General features: G+C 37.4%; 1 protein-coding gene and 1 long non-coding RNA gene across 4 annotated transcripts; one reads left to right on the forward strand and one right to left on the reverse strand.

Moving 5' to 3' along the window:
• Positions 1 to 86: 86 nt before the first annotated feature.
• Positions 87 to 2,415, reverse strand: LOC110671056 (pentatricopeptide repeat-containing protein At4g14820; the record flags this gene model as incomplete). Its single annotated transcript, XM_058137202.1, is given in 12 exon segments — positions 87 to 397; positions 399 to 539; positions 542 to 774; positions 777 to 951; positions 953 to 1,140; positions 1,143 to 1,166; positions 1,169 to 1,456; positions 1,459 to 1,532; positions 1,534 to 1,740; positions 1,832 to 1,964; positions 1,967 to 2,066; positions 2,068 to 2,415. Coding segments are annotated over 12 exon segments (2,217 nt in total), but the record flags the coding sequence as incomplete, so codon positions are not given.
• Positions 2,416 to 2,663: 248 nt separating this feature from the next.
• LOC110671070 (uncharacterized) lies at positions 2,664 to 13,413 on the forward strand. Of its 3 annotated transcripts, XR_009144290.1 has the most exons (4): positions 2,699 to 2,713; positions 3,729 to 3,800; positions 11,568 to 11,801; positions 11,967 to 13,413. It is a non-coding gene; the product is annotated as an uncharacterized LOC110671070 (long non-coding RNA). The 3 variants fall into 3 exon arrangements; XR_009144289.1 differs by lacking the exon at positions 3,729 to 3,800 and having other exon boundaries at positions 2,664 to 2,804; XR_002498013.2 differs by lacking the exons at positions 2,699 to 2,713; positions 3,729 to 3,800 and having other exon boundaries at positions 6,211 to 11,801.
• The last annotated feature ends 1,722 nt before the right edge of the window (positions 13,414 to 15,135 follow it).

Here is a 15,135-nt window from a genome sequence, read left to right on the forward strand (position 1 = left end):
TTGTCAGTAATACTAACCTAGTGCAGCCTAGATAGTAAGTTTGGAAGGAGAGCAGAGCACATATGAGTGTGCAGTTAAGCAAATCAGCATCCTAACTTTTAAGTTTCTTATTTGCACATTGTCTCCAACAACAATATTTTACATTTATGGTATTAAGTTTCCAATTTGCAGCAACAAATTCACCATTACAAGAGCATACACCATCTTTGTAGTGGTGAAAGCGAGTCCTATCTCTAACAATATTCTGTTTTTCATGAGACTAAATGAAAGTATGGCAGTCCTCGCAAATCCTAAGATTCTTCACTATGCGGATGCAGTACCCTTTTTCCTCATTTATCAACCCATAAAAAAGAGCCAACTTCTCAACGTGCCATAAAACCAATTCCTTTTTCACTTGTGCTAATTAAATCAGCCAAAACAATATTAATAATTGGAGAATAACCAAACAACATCAAGTTCTCAACCGCTTCATGTAACTTCCCATAGATCTGGTCTGCTTGTTCGTATCTTCTATCTGCCATTGAGATCTTGTGCGAGTCCCGTTGCTCAATTCCACCATCTTCTTCCCCTTTCTTTTTAGTAAACTTCTTTGTTTCATCAAGTTCCTTACTTCTCCAACATCTTGCCACCTTTTTTCCCTGGGATAAGTATTTGATAATAAAGAAAGTGCTCCATCATGGTCTGGCTCCAACCTAAGCACCCATTTGTCAGCAAATTCTGCCAATTCAATCTCTCCATGAGCCAGATAAGCAGCCATAAGAGAACCCCATATAAAATGTTGGGTAGCAAAGGCATTGTCTCCGCAAGATTTAGCACATCTCTTAGGAGAATAGAACCATCGAATAGATCTGCAATGCAACCATATTGCTCATGTTTAGGAGTGATACCGTGTTCATTAATTATTGATGCAGAAATTCTCCTTCTCTCCTCTACTAGACTTGCATGGCTACAGCCTACAAGCATAAAGAACTCCTACAAATGTCACTTCATTAGGCTCAATGTTTTTATCTTTCGTTCGATGAAAGAAGTTTAGTGCACTATTGGCATTCCCATGGATGGCAAAGGCATTGATCATACTAGTACAATATATCACATTCCTTCTTAACACTTTCTAAAAAATTGCTTTGACACTTTCCAAATTCCACATTTGGCATACATATCAATAGGGCATTGTTGACTGACAGCTCCTTCAAATTGGCAAATCCGTTCTTGTCAACAAACATATGGATCCGTTTAGCTTGATCCGGCATACCAAGAAGTGCACAAGCTGAGATTACACTCAGTATTGTAATTTCATCTGGTTCTATTCTTAAGACTTGCATTTCTTTAAATAGATTAAGAGCTTCTTGAGGCTAATCACTCTCAGCATAATCAGAGATCATTGCGCAGCTTGCGCTCCAACAGACCACGTCCTTTTAATCCATCTGGTTAAAAATCAAGCAAGCATCCTCAACACTTCTCTTGAATAAACAGAAACCAAGGTGGTTGAAACAACCAAGTTTCTAGATGACATTTTAGTTAATAAATCTTTAACCACAAGTTGCGTACATAGAGATAAGTGCACAATGAGGGTCAAGCGCAATGTTATTTTCAGTAATGAAATCATGGACTTCTTTTCCAAAGCTTAAGTTTCCAGCTCGACCACAAGCTGATAACATGGTGGAGAGAAGCATCTTGTCTGGCATTACATTAGAGCTCCTCGTCTCTTCAAAAAGCTGCAAGGCATCATAAAAAGTCCACCTTTATAGAACCTGTTGAAAAATGAATATCAGTAAAAAAACATTTGATTCAGCAATAGAAAAATGCAATAATGCAGTGTCAAGAAGCCTACCCATTAATCGTAATGTTCCAGGTAACAACATCCCGCTAAGACATTTTATCAAATACTTATCGCCCCTCCAAAATCCTTCCACTTGCAGCATAGATTCCCAGGAAACCCGTTTGCACAAACGGATCTTTATCGAACCCAACTTGTCGGCAACTCCATGAATCTCCATCCCCTCATTCAATGCGGAGATCTTCGCAGCTGCTTTTAGCAACGAAGGAAAGCTAAACCTACCCACACTGAATAATCCCTTCCTAGGCTAAAAGGACGGTTTCAGGTTTACCATTACGAGATAAAGACCTCAAGAATTTCTTGCAGAGAGTAGGACAGGGAGTGGGGAGGTAGGTGAAGACGGAGAGGGCAAACTCGAGGCTGGAGATAGAGGAAGTGGACGAGAGTTTGGGAAGGACGGAGTCGGAAAGATTGGAGCGCAGTATTTGGGCATGGACTTGCTTGAGGTGGCAGGTGGAAGTGGAAGAACAGGAGATAGATGGGAGGAGAGCGGCGTGGATGGAGGTGGAATTGAAGGCAACAGGCAAAGTGGGATTTACGCTGACATGCTCTATTTTGTGGGGGAAGGACGGAAGGTTTTAATTTTTTTTTTTTGGGTTTTTGGAGGGCAGAAAATTGAGGGAAAATCGCTCGACTAATCCCCCTTTGGTTGTTTGGTTTTTTCCCCCAGACACAAGGACTAATCCGTTTGGGCCAGTAGCCAGACACAAGGTTTCACTTGGGCCCAGAACTTTCACCTAACGTCCAAAAACTAGAAAATCATCTCCTGACGTTGGCGGTGCCATTTTATAAGAAGCTTGGGATTTGAGATCAAAGCAAGAATTTGGAGCACATGGGTGAAGCTTTAGACGAGCTTGAAAAGTCCGGTCCCAGCAGGTACATGTCTTCTTCTTCTTCTTCTTGGGCCTTTTGCCCTCACCATCACCGTCATCCATTATCTTTTGTGTTTGCTCACAGTGAAGATGAGGTAACAACTCATATTATCCCCAAATTTCTAGACTTTTCTTGTTCTTCTAGCTTATGACAATATCATCAGCAAGAATTTTGGCAAGTGGCCATTCATGCTATATAAATTAGTGGTGAAAGCTTTCTGATTTTCTTTTAAACCTGGTTTGAACAGCATTGTATGAGTTGTTATCTTCATTTTGAAATGGGAAACCGCATGCATTTTTTGTGGCCTAGATATTTTCTCTTTGCTATTGACATTCTGGAAAATTGCTTTGAGAAAATGCAAACTAAACCGGGGCTTGAAAACAAGAGGCGTATCATGTCTTATGAAAGTGAGAGCAGAACTTTTTGCCACTCTCTGTAGCCTAATTTTACTTCTATTGGGGTAAACCCCTAGGGGAAACTGACGCCTGAAGAAGCAAATGTACTAGCATGCAAATCTATGGTTGTTTTAGGGAGTTTACGGCCGGTGTTCTTATTGGTTGTAGCATAGCGTTGGCAAGTGTGTTTTTCCTTTTTGTTCTTATCTACTTGAGGTAATACTGTCATGCTTCAAGAAATGAAAATTGCATGATGAACTTGTTAAGGTACTAAAATCAGCACTTGTCATGTTCAAGCCTACCATTAATTCCACTGATGCATTCTGTTAGTTACTACCATCTCAAAGATTTGCGTTCTGTTTTGTGGTTATGGTTGTTCTGCGTTTCCTTGCTGGTAGGCTCTTATGCATCCTGGCAACAAGATTGGGGTTTAGTTATCTATATTGAATCTCAAAGTTTATCATACTTCTGCTTTTCTGATAATTTATGGCCTTCTAGCAGCAACATGGAAGCTAAGTAAGTTTGATTGAGTCTACCTGTCTAGAGTTAATGCAAATATTCTCTTTTTCTTGCCCGTATAACCTTAGTTCTAATGTCTTTCTGAAACTTCTTCACTTTTGTAGTTCAGCAAGTCTTTACCTTTTCTGCAGGAGCTGCTGCTTTTCATGGATCATGTAGATTTAACAGGTCCTTAGGTTCGTGCCTTGATCATATTATTGATGTGGATGGAAGTCAGATACAGAGGGAGTTACCTAATATTTAGGTCTCGTCATTTCATTTTCTTATTTGCAGTATCTTTTTGGGGTTGTTTTCAATAGGCCGGAATAGATTGCGGATTTCTGGTTTAAAAGAATAGACAAGTTGAAAAGCTACTTGCTCTTTTAAGTTAATTAACAAGCCAAAGGCAACATTATTCGTATGTTCTTTGTGCTTATTGCATTCAGAAGTATTTGGGTTTCTATGTCTAGTGAGACTAGTAGCATTCTTAACTTTTTATGACTTATAAGATTGAGATTACTAGATTAAATAATGATTAAAGTTATTGGCTGAAATTGAATTGTGCTGAATTGGATATAACGAAAACTTTAGAAAGTCAATAATGTCAAAACCCAATTTACCTTCAAAGTTCAAACTGGTCTATACTCTAGCTTTGGCAGCCACTGGTTCTAATGCTTTTGATGAAGTCATTTCCTTAGCAAAAATTAATTAATTGCCTTCAGCCCATTATTTGAAAGATACATAACTACATTTTGTGTACTTTTTTGATACAATATGAAATAATCACGCATGATATATACCACATTTAATTAAGAAAATGGCCCACTAGGGAATATTCCCTAGCCGGTTCCTAAGACCGGACAAAGGAGGAGGGTTGCGGTAGGTGACAACCAGCGTAAAAATTTCGTTACACCTTATGATATGGATTCAAATGATATAAACGTTGGGATGTCCTCTACTTATAACGCGCTACATTGGAGCCCGGGTGTAGTGAGAAATATGCAAGGGTGTAGGGCGTTCATTGAAAGCGATAAGCCATGCCAGCGCCTGTGTGTGGTGTTAAGTGAGCAAGGGTTCCCACATCATGGACGGGTGTGGGTAAAGAAGTTAGTCCATAGGACAGATAGTAGAGCAGATAGTGGAATAGAACACAAGATAGATATAGAAAATAATAGAAGATATCATAGAAGGAGACCAATTAGGAAGTAACAGGATAGGAGGAGTATCAGGGTTAGTACTTGGAATGTTGGATCACTTACAGGAAAATTAATGGAGCTTGTGGATACCTTGGAAAGGAGAAGGGTGAATATTGCTTGCATTCAGGAGACTAAATGGATAGGAGATAAAAGCAAGGAAGTGGGTAATTCAGGGTACAAACTGTGGTTTACCAGAAAGGAGAGAAATAAGAACGGAGTGGGCATAATCATAGACAGGACATTGAAAGACGTTGTAATAGTTGTGAAAAGAGTAGGAGATAGAATTATACTAGTAAAGCTAGTACTAGAAGGAGAAACAATAAATGTAGTTAGTGTTTATGCCCTACAAATTGGACTAAATAGTGAGAGTAAACAAAAGTTTTGAGAAGATATGGATGATTTAATGCAAAGCATACCAAATAAAGAGAATGTTTTTATTGGTGGAGATTTGAATGGACATGTAGGAAGTGATAGGCAAGGTTATGAGAATATTCATGAAGGTTTTGGTTTTGGCAGTCGAAATGAGGAGGGAAAAAGCATCCTGGATTTTGCTTTGGCATACTACCTAATACTAGCAAATACTTATTTTATAAAAAGAGAGTCACATTTAGTGACTTTTAAAAGTAGGCAACATAGAAGCCAAATCGACTTCCTCTTAACTAGGAAGACAAATAGAGCTCTATGCAAGGATTGCAAGGTCATTCCAGGAGAGGCTTTAACAAGTCAACATCGGTTGGTGGTCTTGGATGTCAAGTTTAGGAACAATTCAAGCAAGGTCAGAAGAAATAGTGTAGCTCGAACAAAGTGGTGGGAGTTCAAAGGAGTAAAGCAAGTGAAGTTCAAAAATGAGCTTCTCGAGTCCGAAGCATAGAAGCTGGATATGGAGGCCAATGATATGTGAATACGGATGGCATCAAAGATTAGAGAAGTAGCTAGAAAAGTACTTGGAGAGTTTAAAGGACATGGACCACCCTCAAAAGAGAAATGATGGTGGAATGAGGAAGTACAAAAGGCAGTGAAGAGAAAAAGGGAATGGTATCAGAAATTACCTAAATGTGATAATAATGAGGCATATGAACAGTACAAGATATCAAAGAATGAGGCAAAAAAGGCAATCAGTCAAGCAAAAACGCAGGCTTTTGAAAAGTTACATGAGAAACTTGAAACTAAATACGGGGAAAAAGGTATTTATAGATTAGCAAGGAGGAGAGAAAGGAAATGTCAAGATCTCAATCAAGTTAGGTGCATTAAGGATAAAGAAGGAAAAGTGTTGGTGAAAGATGAGGACATTAAAGAAAGATGAAGAAATTATTTCAATGATCTCTTTAATAATAGTCAAAATGGTAATACCGTGAATATAGACTATAGAACAATAGAAAAGAATGTAAATTATATTAGAAGAATTAATTGAAGTGTGGAAGTGTGAAAGTGTTTAGGAGATATGGGAGTGGCATAGTTAACTAAATTATTTAATAAGATTCTAAACTCAAAGAAAATACCTGATGAATGGAGGAGGAGTATTTTAATACCTTTTTTTAAAAATAATGGAGATATACAGAGTTGCTCAAATTATAAGGGAATTAAACTCATGAGCCATACTATGAAGTTGTGGGAGAGAGTTGTGGAGTATCGACTACGTTATGATACTTCTATCTCTCTCAATCAATTTAGCTTCATGCCCGGTTGTTCAACTATGGAAGCGATCTTTCTCTTTAGAAGCTTGATGGAGAAATATAGAGATGTGAAGAAAGATCTACACATGGTTTTTATTGATTTAGAGAAGGCTTATGATAGTGTTCCAAGAGATGTCTTATGGAATGTGTTAGAACAAAAGAGGGTATCAATTAGGTACATACAAGTGTTGAAAGATATGTATGAAAGAGTAACTACTATTGTGCCCACAGTGGGAGGGGACACAAGAGATTTTTCAATCTCAATTGGATTACACCAAGAATCAGTTATTAGTCCTCACCTTTTTACATTAGTTTTAGATGAATTGACGAAACATATACAAGAGAGTATTCCTTGGTGCATGATGTTTGCGGATGATATTGTTCTGATAGATGAGACGCGAGAAGGAGTCAATAGAAAGTTAGAGCTTTGGAGAAGTACTCTAGAGTCAAAAAGCTTTAAGTTAAGTAGAACGAAGACAGAATACATGCATTGCAAGTTCAGTGAAGGCCAAACTGATAATAGGGAAGAAGTTAGTTTGGATGGAGTGGTACTGTCCCAAAGTAATCACTTTAAATATCTCGGCTCAGTCCTTCAAGTAGATGGGGGATGTGAGGAGGATGTTAGTCATAGGATTAAAGCCGGATGGTTGAAGTAGAGACGTGCCACGAGAGTTTTATGTGATCGTAAGATTCCCAATAAGTTGAAAGTAGAATTTTATCGTACAACCATACGACCGGCTATGTTATATAGTAGTGAGTGTTGGGCATTGAAGGAGTCGTGTGTGTCTAAATAAGAGTTGCAGAGATGAGAATGTTAAGGTGGATGAGTGGCCATACTAGACTAGATAAAGTCCGTAATGAGAATATTAGAGAAAAGGTAGGAGTGGTACCAATTGAGGATAAGTTGAGAGAAGGGAGATTGAAGTGGTTTGGTTATGTGAAGCGTAGACATACGGAGGCTCCAGTTAGACAAGTAGAACATATTAGGTTAGAGGATAGAAAGAAAAAAAGAGGTAGACCCAAATTGACTTGGAGGAGAGTAGCACAACATGACCTAGAAACATTACACATTTCTGAGGATTTAACCCATAATCGTGTAGAGTGGAGAAAGCAAATCCATATAGCCGACCCAAATTTTTGGGATAAATGTTGAGTTGAGTTAAGTTGAGGGAATATTCCCTAGAATATACTATTATCAAATTTAACTCCGCCTAAGTAGTTTACGTTTAGCCGGTCCTAAGTCCGGACAAAGGAGGAGGGTTGCTGTAGGTGACAACCAGTGTAAAAATTTCGTTACACCTTATGATATGGATTCAAATGATATAAACGTTGGGATATCCTCTACTTATAACGCGCTACATTGGAGCCCGGGTGTAGTGAGAAATATGCAAGGGTGTAGGGCGTTCATTGAAAGCGATAAGCCATGCCAGCGCCTGTGTGTGGTGTTAAGTGAGCAAGGGTTCTCACATCATGGACGGGTGTGGGTAAAGAAGTTAGTCTATAGGACAGATAGTAGAGCAGATAGTGGAATAAAACACAAGATAGATATAGAAAATAATAGAAGATATCATAGAAGGAGACCAATTAGGAAGTAACAGGATAGGAGGAGGATCATGGTTAGTACTTGGAATGTTAGATCACTTACAGGAAAATTAATGGAGCTTGTGGATACCTTGGAAAGGAGAAGGGTGAATATTGCTTGCATTCAGGAGACTAAATGAGTAGGAGATAAAAGCAAGGAAGTGGGTAATTCAGGGTACAAATTGTGGCTTACCGGAAAGGAGAGAAACAAGAACGAAGTGGGCATAATCATAAACAGGGCATTAAAAGACGCTGTAATAGCTGTGAAAAGAGTAGGAGATTTAATTATACTAGTAAAGCTAGTACTATAAGGAGAAATAATAAATGTAGTTAGTGCTTATGACCCACAAATAGGACTAGATAGTGAGAGTAAACAAAGGTTTTGGGAAGATATGGATGATTTAATGCAAAGCATACCGAATAAAGATAATGTTTTCATTGGTGGAGTTTTGAATGGACATGTAGTAAGTGATAGGCAAGGTTATGAGAATGTTCATGGAGGTTTTGGTTTTGGCAATCGAAATGAGGAGAGAAAAAACATCCTGGATTTTGCTATGGCATACGACCTAATACTAGTAAATACCTACTTTATAAAAAGAGAGTCACATTTAGTGACTTTCAAAAGTGGGCAACATAGAAGCCAAATCGACTTCCTCTTAACTAGGAAGACAAATAGAGCTCTATGTAAGGATTGCAAGGTCATTCCAGGGGAGACTTTAACAAGTCAACATCGGTTACTGGTCTTGGATGTCAAGTTTAGGAATAATTTAAGTAAAGTCAGAAGAAATAGTGTAGCTCGAACAAAGTGGTGGGAGTTCAAAGGAGTAAAGCAAGTGAAGTTCAAAAATGAGATTCTCGAGTCCGAAGCATGGAAGCTGGATATGGAGGCCAATGATATGTGGATACAGATGGCATCAAAGATTAGAGAAGTAGCTAGAAAAGTACTTGGAGAGTCTAAAGGACATGGACCACCCTCAAAAAGAGATGGTGGTGGAACGAGGAAGTACAAAAGGCAGTGAAGAGAAAAAGGGAATGGTACAAAAAATTACCTAAATGTGATAATAATGAGGCATATGAACAGTACAAGATAGCAAAGAAATAGGCAAAAAAGGCAGTTAATCAAGAGTACAGGCTTTTGAAAAGTTATATGAGAAACTTGAAACTAGAGAAGGGGAGAAAGATATTTATAGATTAGCAAGGAGGAGAGAAAGGAAATGTCAAAATCTCAATCAAGTTAGGTGCATTAAGGCTAAAGAAGGAAAAGTGTTGGTGAAAGATGAGGACATTAAAGAAAGATAGAGAAATTATTTTAATGATCTCTTTAATAATAGTCAAAATGGTAATAGCGTGAATATAGACTATAGAGCAATAGAAAAAAATATGAATTATACTAGAAGGATTAGATTTTTAGAAGTAAAGGAAACACTTAAGAGAATGAAAGTATGTAAAGCCTGTGAACCCGATGGAATACCAATTGAAGTGTGGAAGTGTTTGGGAGATATGAGAGTGGCATGGTTAACTAAATTATTTAATAAGATTCTAAACTCAAAGAAAATTCCTGATGAATGGAGGAGGAGTATTTTAGTACCTATTTTTAAAATTAAGAGAGACATACAGAGTTGTTCAAACTATAGGGGAATTAAACTCATGAGCCATACTATGAAGTTGTGGGAGAGAGTTGTGAAGCATCGACTACGTCATGATACTTCTATCTCTCTTAATCAATTTAGCTTAATGCCTGGTCGTTCAATTATGGAAGCGATCTTTCTTATTAGAAACTTGATGGAGAAATATAGAGATGTGAAGGAAGATCTACACATGGTTTTTATTGATTTGGAGAAGGCTTATGATAGTGTTCCAAGAGATATCTTATGGAGTGTGTTAGAACAAAAGAGGGTATTTATTAGGTACATACAAGTGTTAAAAGATATGTATGAAGGAGCAACTACTATTGTGCACACAGTGGCAAGGGACACGAGATTTTCTGATCTCAATTGGATTACACCAAGGATCAGCTATAAACCCTTACCTTTTTACATTAGTTTTAGATGAATTGACGAAACATATACAAAAGAGTATTCCTTGGTGCATGATGTTTGCGGATGATATTGTTCTGATAGATGAGACGCGAGAAGGAGTCAATAGAAAATTAGAGCTTTGGAGAAGTACTCTAGAGTTAAAAGGCTTTAAGTTAAATAGAACGAAGACAGAATACATGCATTGCAAGTTCAGTGAAGGCCAAACTGATAATAGGGAAGGAGTTAGTTTGGATGGAGTGGTACTGTCCCAAAATAATCACTTTAAATATCTCGGCTCAGTCCTTCAAGTAGATGGGGGATGTGAGGAGGATGTTAGTCATAGGATTAAAGCCGGATGGTTGAAGTAGAGACGTGCCACGGGAGTTTTATGTGATTGCAAGATTCCCAATAAGTTGAAAGGAAAATTTTACCGTATAGCCATACGACCGGCTTTGTTATATAGTAGTGAGTGTTGGGCATTGAAGGAGTTGTATGCGTCTAAGATAAGAGTTGCAGAGATGAGAATGTTAAGGTGGATGAGTAGCCATACTGGTCTAGATAAAGTCTGTAATGAGAGTATTAGAGAAAAGATAGGAGTGGTGCCAATTGAGGATAAGTTGAGAGAAGGGATCTAAGGTAGTTTAGTCATGTGAAGCGTAGACATACGGAGGCTCCAGTTAGACAAGTAGAGAACATTAGGTTAGAGGATAGAAAGAAAAAAAGGGGTAGACCTAAATTGACTTGGAGGAGAGTAGTACAACATGACCTAGAAGCATTACACATTTCTGAGGATTTAACCCAAAATCGTTTAGAGTAGAGAAAACGAATTCATATAGCCAACCTCAAATTTTTGGGATAAAGGTTTAGTTGAGTTGAGTTGAGTATAATATTATCAAATTTCCCTGTAAATAAGGCTAGGGAAGAGGAAAAGGGCTCCTTCCTCTCAGACACTCTCTCTCTCTCTACTCTCTTTCTCTCTCTACTAGAATACTGCCCCTTCTAACTTGAGTATCAGAGGATCTTTACTGGAGACATTCTTGGTAGACCTCTGGCCCTTTTTTCTCATGCTTGCAGGTCTCCTATAGCTGATATGACATAAGTGGGACCCGTATTAGTGAAGCAACAGTTTTGTGCTTCATCATTTTTCTTTCCTGCTAACAATTTCATGTGTTAATCAATACCCATACTTAGAATTCTTAGACAATTATTTATGGCAGGTCTCTAATAATATTGGATTTTCTTTTTCTCTGTTATTGCGATGCTGCTTATATTATTTTTTGCCCTCCAGTCATGTTCCATTCAGTTGTTAAAAATGGGAACAACTTTAGTTACTTGTCTGCACTCTCTCATTTTAGCATAAAGCATCCCTTGTTTAGGCATAGAATCATTTTTCTCCTGTTTTCCCAGCTTTCTCTAACATTCTTCTTCCCTTCCATTTTTGGTATCTGTGCTCCACTGAAGTTTTACATGCTGATGAATGGATGTTCCATTGATAGTTTTGTGAGACATAATGATGATCCTTGGACAATGAATCAAATGCATTCACATTTCTACTTGGAGAAAGTGTTTCATAACTCAAACTCAGATTAACCACTATTAAGGTGGTGTTATCGAAAAATGTTGCTCATGGTCAAAGGATGAATGACTGCGACTCACAGAGTGATTCACGCATTGTTTCCCACAGTGATTCTGATAGAAAAAAGGCTCATGTGGAGTCAAAGCGAATGCTGGTAAGTGTGTTAACCATACTTTTCTATATTAATATAGGCATGGATACAATTACTGGCAATCACTATGAAACTAAGGATGGATGCACAAAAACTAGAGATGTGCAGCACAAACGTATTCCCAATTTTGTTGATGTAACAGATGTATGTTAACCTCTGTTTGGTCAGGTTTGATCACGGCAAGTTGGTTCATAGGATAAGCCATCTGTCATGCACCGGCTCCTTGTTCTGGATCTACCTTGATCCTACTGTCTCTCCTGAGGAACCCACACAATTGAAGAATAGGGTCAATTCTAATACCACTTGTCACGGGCTGGGTCTCCATTCCAGAGGTGTGATAACAAAAAGTGCACACTTACAGTGATGGAGAAATTTAGATCCTCAATTTTGACAATTCTGAAAAGAAAATGGCCAGATGTTTAGCCCAGTATGTATGGAAACTAGTGGGAAGGAGACCTGGCACTTCTGTAAGTCAAAAGCATTCTCTTTCAACAGAGTCATCCATGGATGCTGTGATGTTTTAGGCAACATAAGAGAGTGCTCCAGGTGGATGAAACTGTTAGTGGTGTGCCACTCGAAACAGAGATTAGATTTTCTACTTGTCCCCCAGTCCTGCCTATATTGATAGATTGACAGTGCTGAGTTTGCCTGTGGCCTCTTTCTGTGCTGAAAGAGTTGTGAAGTATTGCAATTTTCTGGGCCTTTGTCTATGGCATTTCTAGGGTATGGTGTTAAACTTGCAGTTCATCAATTCCATGATATGGATATAAAGTTATCCTTGACATGCCATGTTACGAACTGAGCTTGCTAATAACCAGGAATTGGCACCTCTGACAGGTTATTTTGAGCAGGCTTTCTACGCTCAACATTACGGAGCATAATTTGGCATAACAGCAAAATGATAATATGATATGTGAAGAACCTGATTAATTGGGATCAACTCTTTTCACCGAGAGTACGGATCTCAGCATCTTAAAAAAGTTGGTTTTCTATTTAAAATAATGGTAATACAATTGCTTTTTGCTAAGCATTTTAATTGTGGTTATATTTCTTCTGCCAATTCTTTGTCTTTGCTTGCGCACTTTAGAAGGCGGGGAAGAAAAAGAAAAGGTGGGAAAGATGCTGCTCTTCTTTATCTTTCAATGTTTAATATTCTGTTTAACTGGAATATGAAAAGAGCCTTTCCATCAAATATACCATTGGAAAATAATCATATTATCTGATATATCTTTTCTTTTAGTTCAACCCTGGTGCTGATGTGATGGCTTTAGATAGGATTTTTGGTTCCATGGCACCATTGTAGGAGATCCATGACACTAGAACCTCAAGCACACCTGCTAGAGCACTTACTCGTAGCCACAGAAGATCTGAGCGTAGGCGTCAGATGCTTCTCCATCATGAATCATGAAGACTTGAAGCCAGCATAGCAGTATGTTTAAACTTGATGGATATCTAGGAGGAAACAAGAAAAGGGAACTGCTTTAAATCGGAAAGCCAACATCATGTCCTGATAAATAAGAATGTATGATAAATTCCAAGGCCAATTTTTTGTTTCTTTCAATGGGCAACTCCAATGAAGTAGAGCCTAGAATATGTATGCAAGTTGCCATCCAAATTTATTGCTGTTTAGTACAATGCAGAAAAACATGCCGGGCGCCTTAACAACTTGGTGGTGGAACTAGGGGCATTGATTGGGGCTGCCAAATATTGTAATAAAGTAGCCTCGAATGAGGAAGAAGAACGATGGTAGGTAGAGGTAGAGCTGAACAGTTGGGAGCAATGCTCGTTGTATGAAACGAAGCATGCTGTTGCCCAAATTGGCGTGCATTTTGAGGCCGCTGATCCTGTGCCTGAAGGAGTTCCTTCAAAAAGTTTTCAAAAATTGCTAACCTTCTTGCCAAGATCAGAGTTCTTGAAAAGGTTTTAGGACCTGACTTGTGCCAACTTTTGACTAGAGAAGAAAATAGATTCGTGGATGTAATTGCCGTTAGGGGAGAGCAGTTTTCGGTTTAAACTGAAAAATTGAATCGAATTGATTCAATTTATTTCAATTGGTTCGGTTTTAAAATTTAATCGATTCGGTGTGGTTTATAATTTTGATAATTTTGGTTAATCGGTTTGATTCGGTTATTTTCATAAAAAATCAAAAAAAATTGAACTGAATCGAAATTATTAATATATATAGGAAATCGAAGAAAATCGAATCAAATCGAATCGAAATTAAAGAAAATCCAACCGAACTTTAAGATTTTTGAGTTTGGATTTCTAATTTTTTTTTTGTTTTATGTTTTATTATTTAGATTTAATGTTAAAAATATGAAATTTTATAAATTTCAATTTGATCGATTTAAAATCGAATAGAACCGATATTTATCGGTTCGATTCGGTTTGATTTTCTCTTATTAATTGATTTGATTCGATTTTTAAAATTTTTGATTTTTAATTTTTGGTTTTATAGGTTCGGTTCGAAACCGAATCTACCATTTGCACACCCTTAATTGCTGTAGCTTTTTCTCTAACAAGTCTATGTGCTTGTTTAGTGTTAAATTTGGGGGATTTATACTGCTTTTCTGAATAAAAGTATCAATTTAAATATTACTAAAAAAAATTATTTTATTATTTTAATATTTTTATGATTAAAATTTATCAAATTTAATTTTAAATTATTTTTTAATACTCTCTAATTAGTATATTTAAAAAAAATTAATAATAATTTTATCAATAATATCAAATAAATTTTACAATTTATATTGCCTGTAGGTTCATAACATAATAAAGGCACATTTTCAGACTATCATGTCTTGAATAGGCTGACCTTGATTTTCCTTTTCCTCCCAACGCGTATGCTTGTAAGCGTGTAGGCTAGTAGGCAAGCAAAGGTTCTAACATTGGATATGCACCTGGCGATATGGCCCTTTAGGCCTTGGCTTCCATGGCTTGCTAACAGAGGGTAATACATTCTCGTAAGGGCACTCCGGGGATCAACCGCCATGCAAGGGAAGGAAAAGAAGCAGAAACTATCGGCACTTTCATGACCCTACCGCACCAGTTTGACCAAAATCATATTAAAGACAAATTTAAACCAAACTAAAATGCCGAGCCTTGAATTTTGAGATAGGTATTGATTTCATTCACATATCCCTTCTAGGAAGCATCATGGAAACTTCATCTCTTGTCTATATATGAAGCTTACGACATCTTTATTAATTCTCATTTAAAAAAAAAAACCATGAAACGAGCGCAAGAATCAATTTGTTGCCTCTAGTAATTTTTTTTAAATACCAAATAAGCTTAAATAAATTTAAAATTAAATTTTGCTCCAATATTGTATTTCCAT

Source organism: Hevea brasiliensis, chromosome 15, assembly GCF_030052815.1.
Source record: "Hevea brasiliensis isolate MT/VB/25A 57/8 chromosome 15, ASM3005281v1, whole genome shotgun sequence".
Lineage (NCBI taxonomy): Eukaryota > Viridiplantae > Streptophyta > Magnoliopsida > Malpighiales > Euphorbiaceae > Hevea > Hevea brasiliensis.